Genomic DNA, 20,347 nt, shown 5'->3' with positions numbered 1-20,347 from the left:
AGCGGGGAACCTTCGAGGCCGCCATGAGAGGAATTGGCCAATCAGAAGTTCCCCACAGAACGTTTCTAGAAAGATGTCATCGTGCATCGAGGACCCCTGTTTTGTGGAGCCCGGGCCACCGTCTCTCGGCGCGCGCCTCGAACGATCTCCAATTTTTGAGCTTGATACTGCCGTGGCGCCCAAGCTTCAAGCTGAGCTGTTGTAGCGAGAGGTCTTCCACCCCACCACAACTTGACATCGCCAGCATGATCGGACCTCGAGGAATGGCCTGCGCCGGCGGGCTTCTGGCGAGGGTCGGCAGTCGGTCGGTGATTTCGAGAGCGGTACGACTGAGCAGTCCGTTGCGGCCATTACCAGCGACAGTGACGGTGCCAGCAGCGAGGTGGTGGAGGGCACAGTACTCGACCAGGCCAGGTTAGACAGCCAATACAGTTTACTTCTTGACCTTTATAAACCGCGAATAACCACTGATATGTTCGCTGTGAAAAAAAGAACTCCCCAAAGAAGTAACCATAAACTCCAAAACTTACCCCGTCGACGCCGAATGGTTCAACGTCTCGTCCACGATCCTCAACCTCACCTCCCGGAAGCTGCACCTCCAAAAAGACCACCCTGTGTCCATCACCCGCCAAATCATCGAATCCGTGTTCCCCTCCCCCACCTACCTCAGCTACAACAACCTCGACCCTGTGGTTACGACCCACGAGAATTTTGACTCGTTGGGGTTTCCGCCCAACCACCCCGGCAGAGCAAAAACCGACACTTATTACATCAACTCTACCACCTTGCTACGGACTCACACGTCGGCCCACGAGGCGGAGTTATTCGCCGCGTCGAAATCCCCGGGATATCTCATCTCGGCTGATGTCTACAGAAGAGACGAAATCGACAAGTCCCACTACCCCGTCTTTCACCAGATGGAAGGCGCCCGGGTCTGGGACCGCAACACGGTCCCGAACGGTGACATCGTGGCGGCTGTACACAGAGATTTGGACGCCCTACCGAAACATGAAATGATCATCGAGGACCCCAACCCCCCTTTTCACCCGGAGCGTAACCCCTTACAGCCATCCCACACCCCTGAGGAGGCAGAGGCGGTGGGGAAGCATCTGAAGCGATCTCTGGAATTGATGGTGGCGGAGATTTTTAAACGGGTGAAGGAGTCTCACGCCCGGGCGGGGGTGAAAGAGCAGGATGGGGAGCCGTTGAAGGTTAGATGGGTGGAGGCTTACTTTCCTTTCACGAGCCCCAGTTGGGAGATGGAGGTTTGGTATCAGGGGGATTGGCTGGAGGTTTTGGGGTGTGGGGTGAGTCAACAACACATCCTTAACGACGCGGGTGTTCCCAATCAAATAGGCTGGGCTTTTGGCTTGGGGCTGGAGAGGATTGCGATGTTGCTTTTTCAGATACCTGATATCAGGTTGTTTTGGTCGCAGGATGAGAGGTTTTTAGGGCAGTTTAGAGGGGTGGAGGGGGATTTGGGGAAACTGAGGCCATTTGTGGGGTTTAGTAGGCATCCGGCTTGTTACAAGGATGTCAGCTTTTGGTTGCCGGCTGGGAGCACGGGGGCTGCGGCGGCGGGTGGGAAGGGGAGGGAGGGCGGGGAGTGGCATGAGAATGATTTGATGGAGGTGGTGAGGGATGTTTGCGGGGATGTGGTGGAGGATGTGGTCTTGATGGATAGCTTTACGCATCCCAAGACGGGAAGGAGGAGTTTTTGCTATAGGGTGAATTATCGGAGCTTGGAGAGGACGTTGACGAATGAGGAGGCGAATGGGTTGCATGAGAGGGTGAAGGAGGAAATGGTGGGGAGGTTGGGGGTTGAGATTAGGTGATTCTGTATCAACATGAGGAGATGTTTCAAGAAGGAGAGAATAGCGAGGGTTTGGTGGTGTTTTGAGACGAGTGGTTATGGTTATATAGACATCACTAAAACAACAAGGGAGGGTTGATGGTGTTTGGGGGAATCTTGGCATGTCTACAGCTATTGTCTCTGGTCATGATCATCACCACACACCAGTGAGGAGGGGGTTCTGGTGTTGTGTGTTGATTTCAGGAGAGTGTCTGTGTGGGCTTGATGCTGCTCAGCCACCCGGACGCTCGGATACCGGTCTGCAAAACATGCGGGGGAGAAAAAGGGTGCATACATGCAACCATGGTGTTACCTATACCATCTCCTACTCAAATATATGTACGTATATATGATATGAAAAATATCTAGTAGAAAACTAGAAACCGGACGATGTAGATCCGGAAAAGCGACACCACCTGACGATGCAGCGGTGGTGAGAGAGCATGGCCCTGTGCTGTGTGTGTAAGTCCAGTTCCCTATCTGGGCAGTGCAAAAAATAAGTGGAGACCTGTTTCCAGGAGGTCGGGTTGAGTTGGCTGTTTTATTATCTCGGCATCACCTGCCTTTGGGGAGGATATGGTGATGCTGAGGGATGGTGGTATTTTTTTACCTTGGACTGCGGTAAAGGTGAGGTGGTGGTTCATGAGTTCACATGTCCAGCCCGAGTTGGGAATGGTCATGATGACGACCAGATGAGTTGTCAAAATGTTCCTACAGAATCTAGAGAGGCTGGAAAATACACGTGGAAGTCTGGCCAGCTGCGCCTTCGGTCTGCATTTGTTGGCTGATGATCGATGATCGGCGCATGGAGAGCCTCTTACGCAAGTCTTGGGTGATTAGGTTTGGCATAAGGAGCTGGGATATGGCTAGCATTGTGCCTGGCTTCCTTCCTGGGCATCTCGTACAGTAGGGATGAACACACAGCTCGTGTCAGCGATGTTTGTTGTTGTATGGGAGGTATGATCCCGGCAAACAGAACAGGAAAGTAAGTCTAGCCTTGGCGTGGCTGTTTATTGTCCCATTTTCTCGCATGTTTATCGGTAATGGATATGGTGAAGAGTCATGGCAGTGAAGACGGTGTAAAAGACTCTAGACATTTGTCGATACTGGTGAGGTGGCGTGAGCCGGGCTGAGCATGTCCTCCTGGACAACCTTGGCTCACCAGATGGAAAAGACGCCGTGTGTTGGTGTTTTTTGTTGTCTAGGGAGGCAGTGATGGTGGTGAGTGAGGATTCTGGAACCGCCTCGAGAATCAGACACTGCGGGATCGGGAAATGCGATCTGGATGGGCGGACGTCCCGATGGGCCCGAAACCTGCCAGAGTTGGCAGAGTGTCTGTGGTCCTGTTGTGCCCATGTGCCGTCGTGGCTGTGCAAACCTCACTCAACAGAGAGAAGAGAGAAGCTGGACGGTGAGTGGCAAGGAAAAGACTGGCAGAGATTTCGGGTTCCAGGTTGTGTTGACTGCATTTACACAGCCAATTAAGCGGCAACAAGGATTGCCATTCATGAGAAAGAGGCTTCGCATCGTGGGTTCAATAGTAGCGAGAGGCAACATGCCCAAGTGTGCGCGCGACAGGTCCAAAGCCACTGCGTGTTGCGTACGGAGGCCCGGCGGGCTTGTGGGATTCCCTCGGGCGGGTCGCTGCTGGTCCCAATCTCCAGTTTGGCGGCTGAGCCATCCAACCGGGGGGGAGGCTTCTGACGAGCGACGGCATTGTTACTCCCCAGACACGCCAGCCCAGGGCCCGTGATCTCCTTCCGGCCTGTCTTTTGTTTCACCGCATCTACACAGCAAAAGAGGAATATAAATCCCCGGCGCCACCCTCCTGCCGCTTTCGTCACTCAATCTCCCATCTGCATCCAATCTGCATCCAATCTCTGCATCAACAGCTTGCCACTCCACAGCTACAGTAACACCGACCTGCTACTTACATCACCTACCTCTTGCGGTACATAATAAGCCCTCGGGTTCGCAACTAAACTTCCGCCCCCGCACCTCACTTACTTGATCTCAAACAATCAAGACTTCACCCCCAAACAAACAACTGCACGATACCACACAAATCAAAATGCCTTCGATTCAGATACCCACCGCCATGCCCTCCTCTCCAGACGGACTCCTCCCCTCTCCCAGCAGCATGTCCAGCTCCCCACGATCTGGCCGCTCTCGGGGCGCCTCTCTCAACCTCAAGCTCGACCTCTCCAACCTCCCACCGCTGGAGAAGCCAACAACACCCACCAACACCCTCCTCATCACCGACCTCGACCCCGACTGCTTCCGTTCCGAGAACCTCGCCGTCATCAGAGACGCCCTCAACAAAACCGCCCCAGTCCGCCACTTCTCCCCACTAAAATTCGCCGCCCGCATCCAGGTCGTCTTCTCGACCGAGCAAGAAGCCATCGCCGTCCGTCGGGAATGGGACGAGAGGGAAGTCATGGGCCGCCCTTGCCGCGTCTGCTTCGGCATGCAAATTAACCTCGAGACCATCAACAACAAGGAGGACCAGCACCTCGCCTTGCCCGACGCCGGGAGGCTGTTTTTCATTTCTCCTCCCCCATCGCCTCCCCACGGCTGGGAGTCCCGGACAGAGGACGCGCCTAATACCATGGTCCACGCGGAGGACTTGGCGGATGCGCTAGCCAAGCTGAGGCATTCGAATGATCCCAATAGCGGGGTAAATATTAACCAGAGGGGGGAAGTCAGTCCCGTCAGCCCTACTATGCAAGGGGGCGGTCAGAGGACGAAGAGGAGCAGGAGCTCGACCTTGATCTTCCAGCCGCAGCCTGTGATTGGGATGGGAGGGGAGAGCCCGAACTTGCCGTGTGTGACGGTGGATGACATGACGGATGAGGGGCTGGAGGATGATGCGGATGTTATGGACATCAGCCCGGTCAATATCACGGCGCCAAGGCCGATCATGGCGCACACGGCGAGGCCACCGGTCGAGTTGATGGAGCATTGATTTAGCGACTGATTTGATTCTCACGAACAAGGGCGTTTCTGGGGGAAAACAGGCTTGGCTGGCTGGCGTTAGGGACTTGCATGCATATCCTCCACAGTATTACATTACGGGAGCAGCATTGTTTTGGAGCATTTTGCGCAAAAGAGAGTAGAGGGGGGGTGGTCTTTTGTGGGTGGTTTTCTCTCTCTCTCTCTCGTCTCAGGCGGGAGAGAGATTGTGTATTGGCATGAGGACAGGATACTAGTAGAAGTAATTGTTCATACTTTCGCACTCTGTCTGATATCTCCTTTGCATGTGCGCATTGTACGTAGTATGTGTAATAATTAACCCTTATATTGCACACGTGTTTCACCAAGACGATGTCTTGAGCGTTCCTGTCTCTTTTTTCCCAGGGCAACCAATGGCTCCGAATATCAGCGGTTCCCGTTCAGACTCGGGTTTCTCCCAGCCTTACACCGCCTCCTCCTCCCCCGTTTTGTCCTTCCTTCTCACCGTGTCACCATCCTCACCACACCTCTGCAGACCATCCGCGTGCTCAACCACCCCAACCAACCCACCGCCGTAAGCAACAAGACAGCAGCCATCAAATTCCTCCACTCCGTCCACCGGTTCCCAAACCTGTCTTTTTTTGGTTTTTGTGTCTCCTCCTCACCCTTCTCAGTCAAGTGAAGCTGCCTCCAGCTAGGCACAAACCTAAACTCGAACCCTGCCTCCCTCCCACCCGCCTCCCGGACGGTAACCTCCCTCAGCACCCTTTTCAGTCTCTCCACCTGCCCCTCCTCCCATTTTCTGGGCAAGAGATATTTTTTGAAATAGGAAACCGCCATGAAATACCCGCACTGCCCACCCACAAGAACGAGATACCACCATTTCGGCCTCTCGATCCCGAGCTTTTGTGATAAAGCAGGTCCGTTGAGCCAGTACCCTTCTGCTCGGAGGAAGGCCCTGCTAGCGTATGTTGGGGGGGTTAGAGCGAGAGAGGCGATCATGTTTTCCGCCAGCTGTTTCGACACTCCCGACGGGCAGATCTCGGAGACGATCAGGCTTTCCAACCAGACCTTTGCCGTGGCGATGTTTTCAAACGGGGCGGTCGGGGTGCCTAACAGGTGGGCTACATACCGCCATAGGGCGAGGTAATCCTCCTTTTCTTGATCGGACAGCCATATCCCCTGTCGAGGGAATCCGATAAAAAGCAGCATGGTGCTGAAGGCTGTTATTGTCCCTATGGAATCGAGGTCGTTGCAGGGGATGCCGTTTTCTTGAACGTTGAACCAGTCCGGTTTTGAGCTGGATAGGGATAAAATCTTGCGGCGGACGGTGGCGTGGAGGAGGCGGACTTTTACGGAGGAGACGAAGCCGCGGCCGGTGGGGGGGTGGAGGGCCGAGGGGGAGGAGGTGATGTCGAGGACGTGCTGGAAGGTTTCGAGGAGGCGGCGGCGGGCGAAGCGGGGGGTGAAGCCGCCTGTTAGGGAGAGGGTGGCAGCTATTCGGGGGGAGCCGAAGCCGCCGAGGAGGGCTTGGAAGGTGAGGCCTACTATTGAGGGGCCGAGGTAGCGGTAGAAGATTTGCTGGCCGGAGGTGATTTGGGAGGGGGAGACCCAGGGGGGGGTGGTGGTGAGTTGGGACCAGAGAGGGGACAAGACTGGGTCATGGGGGGCGTGGGTTTGGAGGAGGGAGAAGAGGTGTTGGGCGTGGGAGGAGGGGCATGAGGACGGGCTTGAGGTTGAAGGTGGTGGTGAGTCTGAGTATGGCGGTGATGATGTCTTGGACCGAGACTCGGCAGCTATCTCGTCCAGGCGGTCGAGGGCCTTGGAGGCAAGCTCGTCGTAGGTGTAGATCAGGGGCTTGAGCTGCTCTGGCGTGTAGTGCTCCGACGTCCACTCGAACTCATAGTCCCAAGCGTTCACACGCCTCCCTGGTTCGAGGACGTAAGGGGGCGGCATGTTGGATCAGGAAGGTAGGATGGAGTAATCCCAACGCTGTGGTCGTGGAGAATAGGATCCAACTCCTTGGTTCGCCTACCGGACGTGGAAAGGGCTCATATATACATCCCAGACTACATATAAGACCCCTTGGGCATCTATCTGTGCCTTCAACAATGTGACTCTCCTCGCAACTCGTACTCGCGAGCACACTGCTTTGCTGAGAAAGCAGCTCTAGTCCGAGAAATATCTGTTTGGCCGCACCAGGAAGAGGCGTAGAGAGGATATAGACTCTAGAATACAACCCTCATCGCGAATCACAACTTCCCTCCATTTTGCCGAGGCGGCGTTCACTCACAGAGCTAACCCTACGAGGAAAAAGGATTCATCAGGTCCCCGAGCATTCATGACGTGCGGTGCACGCTATTCGCCACAACAGGGTTGCAGCACACCCCATTACCGTACCGTGTGCGGGACTGGTGATAGCACGGAACAGCAAGGCACAGTCCCCCCTCAATCCATACATAGGAGTACCGGATATTCACATGGTATGGCTTCGGCAGCAGAATCCAGGGGGTATGGCTGGACCGAGCAATCTATCCTTCACTTGACAGTCGACGAGTCGATGCGGCCAAGGCGGCTCGGACGAGGACGTGTCCGTTCCTGGGCGTCGTCCGCAATGTCGGCAATGTACGAGGCCGACGTGGTGTTTTTCTTGGCGATTAAATGGCATTCTGCGCCTCGGTAGTGCCTGTTCGTTACCATAAATCTCTCACCCATGTGTCCGTCTGTCCTCCTTATTAGAGTTGGAGGCATGTCGTTGGGTTGGGGTGGGACAAGGCGGTTCGCTCGGGTGAGGCTGTAGAAGCTGTGAGCACTGACCACTGTCGCTGATAGCGATACCGATAGCAACGGTGCCGCTAAGCCCGTCGCGAACCCTTTGCATCCCTGGAAATTTTTTGGACAGGCCGAGTCCAACATCGAAAGTCAACAACAGCCAACAACCACACAGCCAATAACCACACAGCCAATTTATACCCGACTTCACCATGAATAGCTGTTGCCGCACGGCCGCCCTGCGAATATTTGTCAGAAACATCAGCCAAATCCACTTCCCGCCACCAACGAGCGCATATCGCATTCCTCGCTACCACTCGACACTGACTCGATTATCCACGTTACAACGGACAATTGCTCTCGGTAGCACACGAGACAGGTTACTTCACACATCATGCCCTGAGGGGAGAGAAGAGGGTGCCTGGCCACCGCCAGAAGGGCTCCCCGCGCACCAGGAACCAAGTCCTCCCAAGATTGTCTTCGAAACCACCCACGATGCACCTTTTGAACCGACAAAGGTGACGATAGACGCTCAAACACCAACACAGAATGAATCGGCCAGCCCACAAGACTCTGGCGAGGTTCAGCCAAAACCTCTGGGAAAATGGGCTAGAAAAAAGTTGAAGAAGGCGCAGCAAGCTGCCGCAATGAAGCCGGAGGGGGGGGAAGAGGCCAGCGCAGTGGCAGATGCGGAACACGACACCACAATGGTTGTTGGGGAGGAAAATGACGAGGCGCCATCTAGTGAGTTACCAGCAAAGGATCAAGACGAGGTGCCATCCAGCGACCGACCAGTACAGGACCAAACCACTGTTGAAAGAGAACCCGACACCCAGCCTGCCGAAAAGGAGGATAAGCCAAAAAGCAAGAGGCCAAAACGCGACAGGCCAGAAAAATGTGCGCCAAAGAAGGAGCCCAAAAAGTACAAGTTCAAGAAGCTGAAGAAGGAAAGGGAGGAGAGAAGGCGAAAGAAGCTGGAAATGATGGAGTCCGGAGAAGTGACGATGGGCAAGGTCGAGCTACAGAAGGCCTTGAAGGAGAAGAAGGAGCGTGAAGAACGGGAGCGAACGAACCCCATGGCTCTGAAACTTGAGGCTGCTCGTGCCGAAAGGCTGACAAGGAAGGCCGAGCTCAAGTTGGCACGAAAGGAAAGGAGGCGGCAGGAATTTGAAGAGGCGAAAAGGAAGGCTGAGGCCGAGGCCGACTCTGCGGGCAAGGAAGAGTGGCAGATTCAGAAAGAGGCGCTCCAGGCAAAGTTCCCAGAGGGCTGGATGCCGCGCAAGAAGCTGTCGCCAGACGCTCTTGCTGGTATTCGGGCCTTGCACAAGCAGTTCCCTGAGCAGTACAACACCGCCACGCTCGCCAAGAAGTTCGAGGTATCCCCGGAGGCTATCCGCAGAATTCTCAAGTCGAAATGGACACCGGACGCCGAGGAGGAGGAGGAGCGACAGGGGAGATGGTTTAACCGTGGCAAACGGGTTTGGGCTCAATGGGCTGAGCTTGGAAAGAAACCGCCTGCGAAGTGGCGTGCCGAGGGTGTAGTACGCGATCCCAAGTGGAATCGGGGCAGGAAGAAGATGGGGGGTTTCTTGGGCTGAGTGAGATGTGGCCATGGAGGACCCAAACTGTACAACGCTGTATATAACCCGATAACGGATCTCTCTGTGGTGCTGAGATGATAAGGAAGCCAAGAAAGCCCTTTTTACCCCGGACATTCAGATCAACACAAGCCATCTCATCTCGCCTCATGGCTCGCCAGCACAAGCGCTAATGCAGTGCCGCGGGCTGTCACCGACGCCCCGGTCCCGTGGTCTTTGACACGGCCAAACTGGCTCGTCAGTGATTGACATCGTGGGGGGCTCGTTCAAGGTTTAAGATGGACAATTGTTGCACAATCTTGAGGGTTAGGCGATGTCGGACAGACACATCACTCTGCCGCTGTCAGTGCCAGTGCTAGCACCAATACTTCGTAGCCAGCTAACATTGCATGATCGCCTTGCCAAAAAGGAACGGCTCTTGTCCTCGCGGGGAAAAGAGAAATGGCATGGCGGGAGTGGGTCACCCCCGGCTACCTGTACATTCCTGTGATTGGCGGGGAGCTCAGATATTCAGCCCGATTCGGAAAGGACTAGCCTAATTGACCAATTGACATGCCGGGCAATAACAGCGCTAAAAAACAAGGTAGCGGAGCACGGGCCACATCAAACCCTGCCCACCACCAGCCCTCCCCTGCACCCCTGTAAACAAATGGTGGGTGCTTCGCTCAACAGAGGAAAGGCTTGCCCTGTGGGAAGAGCCCAGTTGAGAAGAGATCCAGATGCATTTCGGGTGCCCAGTGGAGGGTGATTTTTTCCCCTCGACATCTTTGAAAGTCGCCAAAAGCAAATGCTGAGCGTTGCGCCGTCGCTCTGACCGACGACACCTGCCCGAGACAATTGACTTTGTCTCGTTGCACCGCCGGTCAATGTCACTGTAAGCTCTCTCCTCTCCCGACCGCCATCCGATCTCGTCTCCTCTCCTGCCTGCAAAGTACTGCGCCTATCTCCAAACATGCTTTCTGACCCAGGTCAACTCGGACGCCTCTGCAGCTTTCTACGCATATCCGAAGATAGGCCCGCCATTCTGTCATCACTCGTTTAGGACAGCTCCCGCCTGCTCTCAACTTCAACCTCAACCGCCGCCTCGCAACTGCCCAACTGCTGCCCGCTCCAGTCACCTTCAAAGTCACCCAGCCTCCGCTGTTTCCCAACACGTTACACTCACCCAAACCTCCCGACCCGTGCAGATGTTTCTTACTCCTTAGTCAGACGTCCCTGGTCCCCCGTTCGTCTCTGGTTCTTTTCATCCTGACTCGGTCCATCGTCGTAGGCCAATTCGATCCAGCACATGGCTATGAGCGATGGCATCCACTCCCTCCAACCGGCTTAAGCTTACGCCCAACAACTCTCCATATCTTTCCCGACCCTCGCGTTCTCCCATCCGGCCCCGCGGCTTCTGCGAACCCGGCCTGTCTCTCCGACGTGTGATAGGTACAACCTGCAGCTCCCCGACCGGATTTGATACGGTCCACTCATCGTTCGCCTATATTGCTGGCGGCGCCGTGGTGGTGGTGGACGTGTCTGGCGAGCATTATTCTCAACGATTCTACCGGGCCAGACCCTCTGCTGTGCCCGTATTTTCCGTGTCTCCGGTCTCAAATTCATCTTCTACACTGAACAGCACCCCAAAAGCAAACGATAGTAGGAACCGAGCGGCGCCCTCCCCGCGAGATGGTTCATATGGCGGCTCAGACTGGCTGGACGCACCAAGCTCCAAAACCTGGACGAGTCGAGAGCGCATCAAGGCAGCCACCTGTCTGGCCCTTAGTAGAGATGGAAGATATCTCGCCGTGGGCGAGACGGGCTATGCTCCACGGGTGCTCATATTCAACCTCCAGGACGTTTCCTCTGACACGCCACTGGTCTCGATTAGCGAACACACGTTTGGCGTCAACGCCGTGGCATGGTCCCCAGACACCAAATTTCTGGCCTCCTTAGGTGCTGCCAACGATGGGTTTCTTTACCTATGGAAAATCGATCCCCGCACAGGTGCGGCAAAGCTGTTTCAACAAAATCGGTGTACCGCTCAGGTGAAGGGCTTGTTTTGGATGGGTAGCAACCTGATTACGCTGGGCGTTCGTCACGTGAAAGTTTGGAGGGTGGATGAAGGCTCAATAGCCACCCCGGTGAAGCCTAGGTTTGGCGGAGAGCAAGCTGCTCAGGCCGCCGCTCAGCAAGCCCAAAAACCCCTTTCCGGAAGAAACATCCTTCTGGGCACCATGCTGGACGAAACATTCGTCTGCGCAATCGCCATCAGCGACGAGAAAGCCATTGTCTGCTCGGAAACGGGCCACGTATGCCTGTTGGACGACACGAATAAACAAATGAAACTTGTCAAGGTGCTGGACCTTGGCTTCAACATTGGCTGCATCTCCACCCGAAACGGGAGCGTATATGTGGGCGGCAAAGAGGACGGCGATTTCGCCCTCGTGAGTCTCGAGGGAATCCTCAGTGGCACGCCAGACCCAACACTTCGGAGCTCACAGACCTCAGAAGGCCTCGCGGCCATGGGGTTCTTGGCTGAAAACCTGGTGACGGTCAACAGCAAGCAGTCGATTGATGTTTGGGGTCCGGATTACATGCCTGGGACTACCCCAGACGACACAAAACGCATCCCTATACCAGGCCCGGGTGATCCTATCGTTGGCACCCAGCGGCTCTCTGCGTCGAATAAACTCGGTGCCGCTTTCTTCACGTGGGCCGGCTTCGGGCGAGTGAATATCTGGGACCTGGACGGCATGATCAAATCAGCCTTTGATGTTCCCATTGAACAACTCGACATGGGCAACGAAGTCGAGGTCAATCAAGTTGTTGTGGTGAGAGCCACAGGTGACGGCAGCCTCTTCGTTGCTGGCGACAAGCTGGGTGTTCTTCGGATCGTGGACTCTTCGACAGGAGGGTGCGTGATGGAGACCAAGGCTCATTCGTCAGACTGCCAGGATATCACGATTCACGAGGGCCAGTCGAGAACCCTCATCGCTTCATGCGGCAGAGACCGAACAGTCCAACTGTTTCAACGGTTGGCGACAGGTGCTTTTGAGCACTTCCAGACACTGGAGTTCACTGCCAAGGTTGTGCAAGTGCTCATCCCTACTGAGGATAAGCTCATGACGTGCTCCCTGGATCGAACGATTCAGATACACGATTTGGTCACCAAGGAGAACGAGCCGGATGCTATGGCCGCGATACCCTCCAAGGTCGTTTCGCTAAAGGCTTCTCCGTCATCCATGACGGTGACACCTGATGAGAAGGCGATCTTTGTCGCTTTGCTGGACCGCTCGGTCTGCCATTATGATTTCACAACTGGGCGGCTGCTTGGGTCTTTCAAGTGCAACGATGAGGCGGGACTGGAATCTGTCGTTTTGGAATCTCTCACATTTGGCCAGCTTGGAAATGGTGATCTGTCGTTCTTGCTGGGTATCTCCAACACGGACAAATCGGTGCGGATATACGACGCTCAGTCTGGGTTGTTTTTGGACCGCGAATGGGGCCACACCGAGGCTATCAATGGTGTCGTTTTGATCGACGGTGATGAAGGTGGAAAGAGAGTCGTCAGTGTGGGCGAGGATGGTACCATTATGATCTGGACGCTTGACTTTCAAGATCCCGTCGCTAGCGGGTCACGAACTCGCGATCCGTCACCCGACAAGAACATTTCGACATCCACCAGACCGCCGTTACGAAAGGTTCTCTCGAAAGCAGAGTTAGCCGAGTTTCAACGGCCAACAACGTCCCCTGGCGGGCGTAGATCACCGCCCCGTGCTTCACATCGGCGGGCTAGTAAGTTCCATGTGACGACAAACACGGCGAGGACGCCCAACACCGAAAAGCAACAACTCAGTCCGGGGAGCGGGGTAGCAGAAGAGACTCCCTCTCGGCGAGCCTCTTCAGGGGGCAGCAGATCAGATAGCCCTCCACCACCCGATAGCCCCAAGAACAGGGCGCGGATGTTTCGCCGACCATCTCTCCCGGCCTTGAACATGACGCCGACGGCGAGCATAAAGTCCAAGAAGAAGTCCAACCAAAATATGCGGAGCGGGTATAGCTTTGGCAGCCTCAGCATGGCCACCGAGCAAACCTGCCGTCAACTACGGGCCTACCGCAAGAAACTAAACTCGAGCGATTCCATCAACAGCGATATCCTCTCTGAACTCGACGCCGAACTCCGGCTTACGGCGGCGGCGCTGGGGGAACGGGCGATCAGGAGCAGGAGCAGCCGCGAGCCGGACGAGCACAAGCCAGTCAGCGAGTCGATGCTGAGCGGCCTACTGGACCAGTATAGTGAGCGATTGGTCAGCATGCTGGACGAGAAGCTTCGACTGCGGCTCAGCGAGGAGGAGAAGGATTCTCTTGTTAGGGACAGGCCGAGGACCTCTGGGCAAGGCTCGTCGAGTTCGGAGGGGAGCAGGGGGGGGACGTTTACGGATGCTGTGCTTTGTGAGGAGCCTGGGTCTGCTTGAGACCGGTGGCATATGGGAATGGTGGAGGACGTGGCGACGAGATACCCTTTTGCATTTTTTTTTCTTTTTTCGGTTGCGTTTCTGGCATATATCATTTTTGCTTCATGCATTGTCTTACCGAGAATCATGTTTTCTTTGTCGCTTTTTTTCTTTCTTTTTACTGGACTACTGGACTTTTTCTTGAGTTGCTCATCATTATTCGGGGCGTTGTTGATTGCAAGGCATTCTTTTGTTGGAGATACTCTTGGTGGGAGGTGGCCTATTCTTTTTTACAACTAGAGGCCGGGAGAGGGGATTACAATGGAATGGAAAAAATAAACACTTTCCACACCAAGGCGTTTCTGGATGCTGGATTGGGGAGGATTTTGGTGAGTAGGAGATGGGGATTTCTACAGCTGAGTGATATCAGGGCTTGTTCTTGGGGTAGTGGTATTTGTATATATAGCTGATTACTTGCATTGTGCTGTTTTGGTGTGAGGCATTTTTCTTGGAGTGGAAGCGGATGAGTTTGTTTGAGTATGCATAGCTGGATAGTTATGAAGAGGGGGGGAGATGGTTGAAATGATATATTTTGAGTCAATTTGGTGGTGATTCAGGTGATAACTGTGTGAGGGGTGGTTTGAGGTGTCATTGGGGGGCGGGGGGTTGTTGAGTGGCAGATTACTTAATTGCTTACTGACTTTTATCTCGTAAGATTCAATTTCTTCCAGGTCTTCAAAGACGAATAGATGTAGAGATGAAGTCGAAAGGCTAGTTTCAGATGAGAACCGAGCAAAGTGTTTACGATAATCCGTATGTTATACAGTTTCAGGCACAAGAATACTCAAGCAACCTCTCAACCAAGCCAGGGGTGCCGCTTTACCGTTTGGTCAAGAATTTGGTTAAGAAAACATGATATTTCTTTATCCGAGTGTTGAAATGTTGGATGGACCTGGTCAATCCACAAAAAGACTTGCGACCTTGTCTAGCGGGTCAAAACCTGTCTCACTCCCAAGACAAAAAAAGAGTGTGTCTGTTGAGCCCTCCCTCCCTCGTTCGGAAGCGCTGCTGCTGCTGCTGCTGCTCGTCACCTACCTACCTACCTGCCTCTCCATCCCTCTGGATGGTCGGTTGAATAGAAGGTAAGATGTTGGGCTGCGGACTGTTCTGAACCAGGCAGAGAAGATGCTGGGTCAGCTCCTACTGTGTTAGGTAGCCGAGAAAAGGGACGAGAACGTCGACCGATCCGACTGATCTCTCGCTCTCTTCCAACGGCTGTCTGTGTCTCCAGCTCGAGACAGGGCTTGATTCTTGTCTGCCCGCCCGCACGCCCGCTCGCTCGCTCGCGCGGTGGGAGGTAAAACTCGTCAATGGAACTGTGGCAAGCTTGCTTTGTCGAGGGGGTCGACAGTCTTGTTCTCCTCCAACTTTGACAGGAGGGAGAGATATCCGGACAAAGGCGGGAAGGCTGTAGGCTTCCCTGATGCTATGTGTACGTTAGCGATGTTTTCTCCATTTGACTTGACTGGGGTTGAGCCATCAATAGGTTTCGACGGAGGAGATTTGGGGTTTTTTTCCTCGCATCTGTGTAACCGCAGCTAAAGTTGTTGTTTTGTTTCTTTCTTTTTCTTCTTCTCTTTCGCGTTGTGGTGAACTGATATGGAAAGAACCCGGGTGGACAACTGTATCTGACGATAACTGCGGGATCAGCCGATATCCCAAGGACAAGGATGGGAATGCATCACATTCAATACCGACCCCACGTGGCCGGTATCCATTTATAGCTTGCTTGAAGCAACGTCAAAACAGACAAACATTACTTCGATTAAGGTGAATTCATAGCAAGAGGGGCTTTGGTGAACAGTAGCTTTGTCGTCTGAAACATTCCTTGATATATCGTGGATCGGCTGCCGTAGACAGTCAACTGAACATCTCAAAAACCCAATCAAACCCACAAACATCAACCTCATGAAACCATGCTCAAAAACCAACCCCTCAACTCTCCCCACCCCCATCCCCCCTCCCCTCCCCCTCCCCTTCCCCTTCCTTCTCCCTCGTAGCCCTCTCCAACCCAGCCCACCTCGCCTCCGCCGCCCTAGCCCTTATCTCCCTAGCAGCCAACCCCCTCCCACTCCCGTCCGGCCACCCACCGCCACCACCAAGCACATACGTCCCCCCCTCCCACCCCCATGATCCATCATCTCCCCCTCCCCCTCCCCTTCCCCATCCCTCGCAGGAGCAAACTCCCCCTCCCCCACAGTCCTCCCGCTCTTCCTCCAATCCGCCCCCTCAACCTCCCTCTCGATCTGTCTACACAACCTCCAAAAATCCCCATCATGCTCCCCATAAACATTATGCGCCAGCTCATGACAAAGCGTCTTCCTCACCCCCCTGTAATCCCTCCACCCATCATACCTGTCCGTCCTCAACCTCAGTTCAATAACCTCCCCCTTGTTCCTGTTCAGCCCCAGTATCCTCGTCACGCCCCCTTCGCTAGCCGACGTGTTGGCTATCGGGTCCATTTCTGTCAACAAACCGACAGAGTACTCGTGTTTCTTCATCACGTGGACAATCCCGGGGTCCTCTTTCAGACGTTGAAGAAAAGAGAGTGATCTCTGGGAGTTGGGCAGGTGAGGGAGGGCGGAGAGTGTGTGGAATGTGAAGGTGGCGTCAGAGAGGGCGGTTTTCTTTTGGGAGGGGGGCAGGCGGGCGAGGCGGGAGCGGGCGAGGGCGCGGCGGGCTTGGAGGGTTGCTGCTTCTGTTGCTGCCGTCTTTAGGGAATCGAGAGTGGTGGATTTGGGGGCGAGGAAGCGGAGGGTGGTTGTGTGGAGGGTTGATAGGGGGAGGTCGGGGTCGGTGGAGGGGGTTAGCATGCCTTTTTTGAGGGTGGGTGGACGTTTCTCGAGGAGGGCTTTGCTTTTGGCCCTAAGGGGTGTTAGTATGGGGCTGTGAGGGCGGGATGAAAGGGGGTTGGGCAAGCTACCAGTCATATTCGGGGAACTCTAGGCCGAGGGCTTGGACGAGATGGGCGAAGGTGTCTTGGGACTCAAAGGCCCATGTTTGGTTGTGTTGTTCTGGTGGGAATTTGATGGTGATTTCGACTGCGGGGGAGTCTGTTGATGATGATTCGAGCTCGTTGGCATGTTGATCAATATGTGGTTGTGTGTCGGTGGTTTCCATGATGAAGCCTGATGACGTGTGTGAGGCTCAAGAAGGTTGTGATATGTGAGATGAGGCTCAAAATGTTACAACATTGGTGTCTTAAACGAGATGCCGAAGTGTTAGACCTGACGAAATTGTCGCTGATGTTGTAGAAGTCAAAATTCACTGATACACCTCAACTGAGTCAAATGTGATGCGGAGGATAGTAGGAAGTATACTGTTGTGAGCTGTGAGTGAGATCCATCGCTCAATTGATAGGCATCACTAGCAAAGCTTCGATGACGATTCTAGAAACCCATTTGTCAGGCCTGCTTTGTCATCCGCCACGAGGTCAAAGACAGAGCTCAGCTCACGGGCCCGTGCCAAACCACGGCAAACTGGCTGTGTTCATCTCATCTCATCTCATCAACTCGTCTTGAATTGACAAACTGAGATCATGACCGGCGACGAACAAAAGCTCACAAGGCGGTCTTCTCGAAGCCAACGATAAGCCAATCAGCACCCTGCTGCCGCTTCATTCTGAGACGCCGCTCCAAGACCAAGTGAAACGCTCGGCAAGTGGAGATTTGCAGCGCGTCGAGAGAAACGGCTTCTGTCCCAACGGTTTTGATATCAAAAGAAAAACGATCTGCACAATTGCTTGGCCGGCGTCAACTTCTCCAGGTGCCGCATTCTGACTTCATGATCTGTTCCTTCGGACGAGAGGTAAAAAAAGGTTAAACGGGGGACCCTGAAGATCTGTTCTCGGTTTGTCCCGCTCACCGACTTTGCTCTCTCGATACGAGCAGGTGGTGCACAGTCAGGTCACAGTCATTTTTCATTGCGGAGAGCCATCGACATTACGGCCTAGGTAGAGCATAAATTGAACCCGTAATAACTCAATCTCGACAAAAAAGAGGCCTAGCTCCAGCACAAGAACCCCTGAGCGGCTCCAGGACAGGCGGTGAACAGCCAATGAAGTGAAAGGCGACCCCCCCTGATGCTGTGGTACCTGTGGGGGCTGCCATCTTGTGCCGCTAGGCCCAACCTGGCTCGCATCACCGGGGGCTGGCTTTCCTTCAAGATGTTGCCCCTTCCCCGGGTTGTTTTCTGCGACCTGCTTCTCCTCCTGAGCCACCATCTCGTGTTTCCGTTGTTGGGAACCAAGCCAGCCTCTTCAGGTCAAAACCATCTTGCATACCAACTGGCAGGAACGGGCCTTCCTGTCATTCTAGTCACTCCTTTGACACAACATTTTGAACCACTATTTGCTTTGAGCATCTTTTGCTCGTACTCGCCCCACGCGCGCGCAGACAAAACCCAAACAACCAAGTTTTCTAACCACCACATTCCAACTTTTCCGAGTTCCAACCTTTCAAACCCAACCTATCTCAGTAATAGTAGCTAAAGCACCCGCAACCATGCTTGTACGTCTTTCTGTCTGCCTACCGTCTCTCGCCGAAGCCGCCATGCTGACCTCTCGCAACAGATGCAATCCGCGCTCCTGGCGCTCGGCGCCACCGCCGTCGCCGCCCTCCAGCCCCTCGAGGTAAAGGGCCAGGACTTCATCAACCCCAAAACCGGCAACCGCTTCCAAATCGTCGGCATGGCCTACCAGCCCGGCGGCTCGGCGGGATACGACCCCAAGAAGAAGCGCGACCCCCTCTCGGACCCGGACGTCTGCATGCGCGACGCCGCCCTCCTCCAGATCCTCGGCGTCAACGCCATCCGGGTCTACAACCTCAACCCCGACCTCAACCACGACGAGTGCGTCTCCATCTTCAACGCCGCGGGGATGTACATGCTCCTCGACGTCAACTCCCCCATGCCGGGCGAGGCCCTGACCTCGTTCGAGGTCTACAAGTCGTACTACGCCTCGTACCTCAACCGCACCTTCGCCGTCGTCGAGGCCTTCAAGGACTACCCCAACACCTTGGCTTTCTTCTCCGGAAACGAGGTCATTGACAAGGAGGAGACGACCGAGTTTGTTCCTTCCTACGTCCGCGCGGTCACTCGCGACTTGAAGAATTACATCAAGAACTGGTCTGACCGCAAGATCCCCGTGGGTTACTCTGCCGCTGATGTGCGCGAGGTTCTGTGGGATTCGTTCAACTACTTTACCTGCTCGCTTCAGGGCGACAAGGACGACATGTCGATGGGCGACCTCTTTGCGCTCAACTCGTACTCTTGGTGCGGCGACTCGTCCTTTACGGAGTCGTCGTTTGACAAGCTGGTGGAGGGCTTTGAAAACACCCCCGTGCCCGTCTTCTTTTCCGAGTTTGGGTGCAACACGCCCTCCCCTCGCATCTTCACCGAGATCGGCAGCATTTACGGCCCGGACATGTACGACGTTTTTGCCGGCGGTATCGTGTACGAGTACACCCAGGAGCCTAACAACTACGGCCTTGTCAACATGACCGAGGACGGCCCGGCTACCCTGATGAGCGATTTCTACTCTCTCCGGGATCAGTATGCGAAGCTTGACTTTAAGAAGCTGCAGGGCTTGAAGCCAAAGGGCAGCACGCGTAAGCCGGTGAGCTGCAGTCCCAAACTGATCACGGTTGATGGGTTCCAGAACAACTTTACGCTGCCGGTGCTGCCTCCGGGGGCGAAGGAGATGATTGACAATGGGATTGAGAACAAGCCGAAGGCGGGGAAGCTGGTGGAGATCAAGGACTGGAAGGTCAAGTATGAGGTTCGGAACGCGGACGGGACGGTGATTAAGGATTTGGCTGTTAAGCCTTTGGCGAATGATGAGATTAATGGTGGGTTCCTTTTTCTTTCCCCGTCTCCAAATCTTGTGTTGAGTTTTGTTCACTGACATGTGAGATAATAACAGCCCCCGGTTCCAACACTGCTAACCTCAGCGCTGGGTCTGGGTCTTCTGGATCTTCCGGCTCGCAGGGCAGCACCAACGGTGGCGATGGTGATGACAAGGAGAACAGCGCTGCTGGCCATGGGGTCGGTGGTGGTGTCTTGGCTCTCGTGATGGGTGTTGCTGCTTTGGTTGCTGCTTTCTAAAGTGGATTTAACCTGTCATCATGTGTGTTTGGCTTTTTTTTGGGTGGAAACTTTTGGTCGGCTAGGATAATACCTTTTGTGTGTGTGTGTGTGTGTGTGTGGTATAGTTGGTTTTTTTAGAGGAGGAGTAGCAGGAAGTTGTTTGTATCTAATGCTTGGTGTGTTTTTTTTCTTTTCTTCTTTCTGGCACAAAACACAAGTTGAAAAAAAGAAACCGATGGGAACACACACCGTATGATACCCCTGTTTTGCGCCGTTGTTTTCTTTTTGAAGCGTGGAGCCTGGTTGATAGAGGGGTTGGATGGGGGTGGTTTGTTGCATATATTTCGTTTCTGCAAGTTGCGGTGGAGAGGTTGGTTTTCTGTTGTATGAAGGGGGATTCTGTCGATATTTCTGATGCTGGCGGCGTTTGGAAGTGGAGGTTGCACAAAAGAAAGTCAAAGTTGCCTGGGGAGATTTTAAAGATGATGATTCTGGTAACGAGCTGTGTTGCTTTAGAGTAGAAGAAGAGGAAGAAAGAATGTATATCATGTGTACCGTACCCCCTACTTGGCTGTCATGCTCACTGCCAT

General features: G+C 54.3%; 7 protein-coding genes across 7 annotated transcripts; 5 read left to right on the top strand and 2 right to left on the bottom strand.

Annotated features, from left to right (window-relative positions):
* Positions 1-23: 23 nt before the first annotated feature.
* On the top strand, positions 24-2,302 carry MSF1 (phenylalanyl-tRNA synthetase alpha subunit, mitochondrial; the record flags this gene model as incomplete). The annotated part of the gene is made up of 2 exons (XM_062878084.1): positions 24-414; positions 493-2,302. 2 exons carry the CDS (start codon positions 24-26, stop codon positions 1,833-1,835), a joined length of 1,734 nt encoding a protein of 577 aa, XP_062733916.1. The 3' UTR covers positions 1,836-2,302.
* A 1,621-nt stretch (positions 2,303-3,923) lies between these two features.
* Positions 3,924-4,817, top strand: QC761_309350 (uncharacterized protein; the record flags this gene model as incomplete). The annotated part of the gene is made up of 1 exon (XM_062878083.1): positions 3,924-4,817. One exon carries the CDS (start codon positions 3,924-3,926, stop codon positions 4,815-4,817), a length of 894 nt encoding a protein of 297 aa, XP_062733915.1.
* A 488-nt stretch (positions 4,818-5,305) lies between these two features.
* Positions 5,306-6,760, bottom strand: QC761_309340 (uncharacterized protein; the record flags this gene model as incomplete). Its single annotated transcript, XM_062878082.1, has 1 exon — positions 5,306-6,760. One exon carries the CDS (start codon positions 6,758-6,760, stop codon positions 5,306-5,308), a length of 1,455 nt encoding a protein of 484 aa, XP_062733914.1.
* A 1,028-nt stretch (positions 6,761-7,788) lies between these two features.
* RRG9 (Required for respiratory growth protein 9 mitochondrial) lies at positions 7,789-9,174 on the top strand (the record flags this gene model as incomplete). Its single annotated transcript, XM_062878081.1, has 1 exon — positions 7,789-9,174. The coding sequence occupies one exon, from the start codon at positions 7,789-7,791 to the stop codon at positions 9,172-9,174; it is 1,386 nt and encodes a 461-aa protein (XP_062733913.1).
* A 1,301-nt stretch (positions 9,175-10,475) lies between these two features.
* Positions 10,476-13,634, top strand: QC761_309320 (uncharacterized protein; the record flags this gene model as incomplete). Its single annotated transcript, XM_062878080.1, has 1 exon — positions 10,476-13,634. One exon carries the CDS (start codon positions 10,476-10,478, stop codon positions 13,632-13,634), a length of 3,159 nt encoding a protein of 1,052 aa, XP_062733912.1.
* Positions 13,635-15,715: 2,081 nt separating this feature from the next.
* Positions 15,716-20,347, bottom strand: QC761_309315 (uncharacterized protein; the record flags this gene model as incomplete). Its single annotated transcript, XM_062878079.1, has 2 exons — positions 16,597-20,347; positions 15,716-16,538 (listed from the first exon to the last, which is right to left on the bottom strand). Exons 1-2 carry the CDS (start codon positions 16,791-16,793, stop codon positions 15,716-15,718), a joined length of 1,020 nt encoding a protein of 339 aa, XP_062733910.1. The 5' UTR covers positions 16,794-20,347.
* Positions 17,152-20,320, top strand: GAS4 (Glycolipid anchored surface protein 4 precursor). Its single transcript, XM_062878078.1, has 3 exons — positions 17,152-18,181; positions 18,244-19,519; positions 19,594-20,320. Exons 1-3 carry the CDS (start codon positions 18,176-18,178, stop codon positions 19,773-19,775), a joined length of 1,464 nt encoding a protein of 487 aa, XP_062733911.1. The 5' UTR covers positions 17,152-18,175; the 3' UTR covers positions 19,776-20,320.

Source organism: Podospora bellae-mahoneyi, chromosome 3 (assembly GCF_035222275.1).
Source record: "Podospora bellae-mahoneyi strain CBS 112042 chromosome 3, whole genome shotgun sequence".
NCBI classification, from domain to species: domain Eukaryota; kingdom Fungi; phylum Ascomycota; class Sordariomycetes; order Sordariales; family Podosporaceae; genus Podospora; species Podospora bellae-mahoneyi.
The sequence above is the reverse complement of the archived record's forward strand: the minus strand, read 5'-3'. Positions and strand labels throughout refer to the sequence as shown.

What these genes read in the sequence shown, in the direction of transcription:
- GAS4 (XM_062878078.1), top strand. An exon ending in GGCGAATGATGAGATTAATG is followed by an intron (nt 19,520 to 19,593) that starts GTGGGTTCCTTT and finishes AGATAATAACAG; the next exon opens with CCCCCGGTTCCAACACTGCT.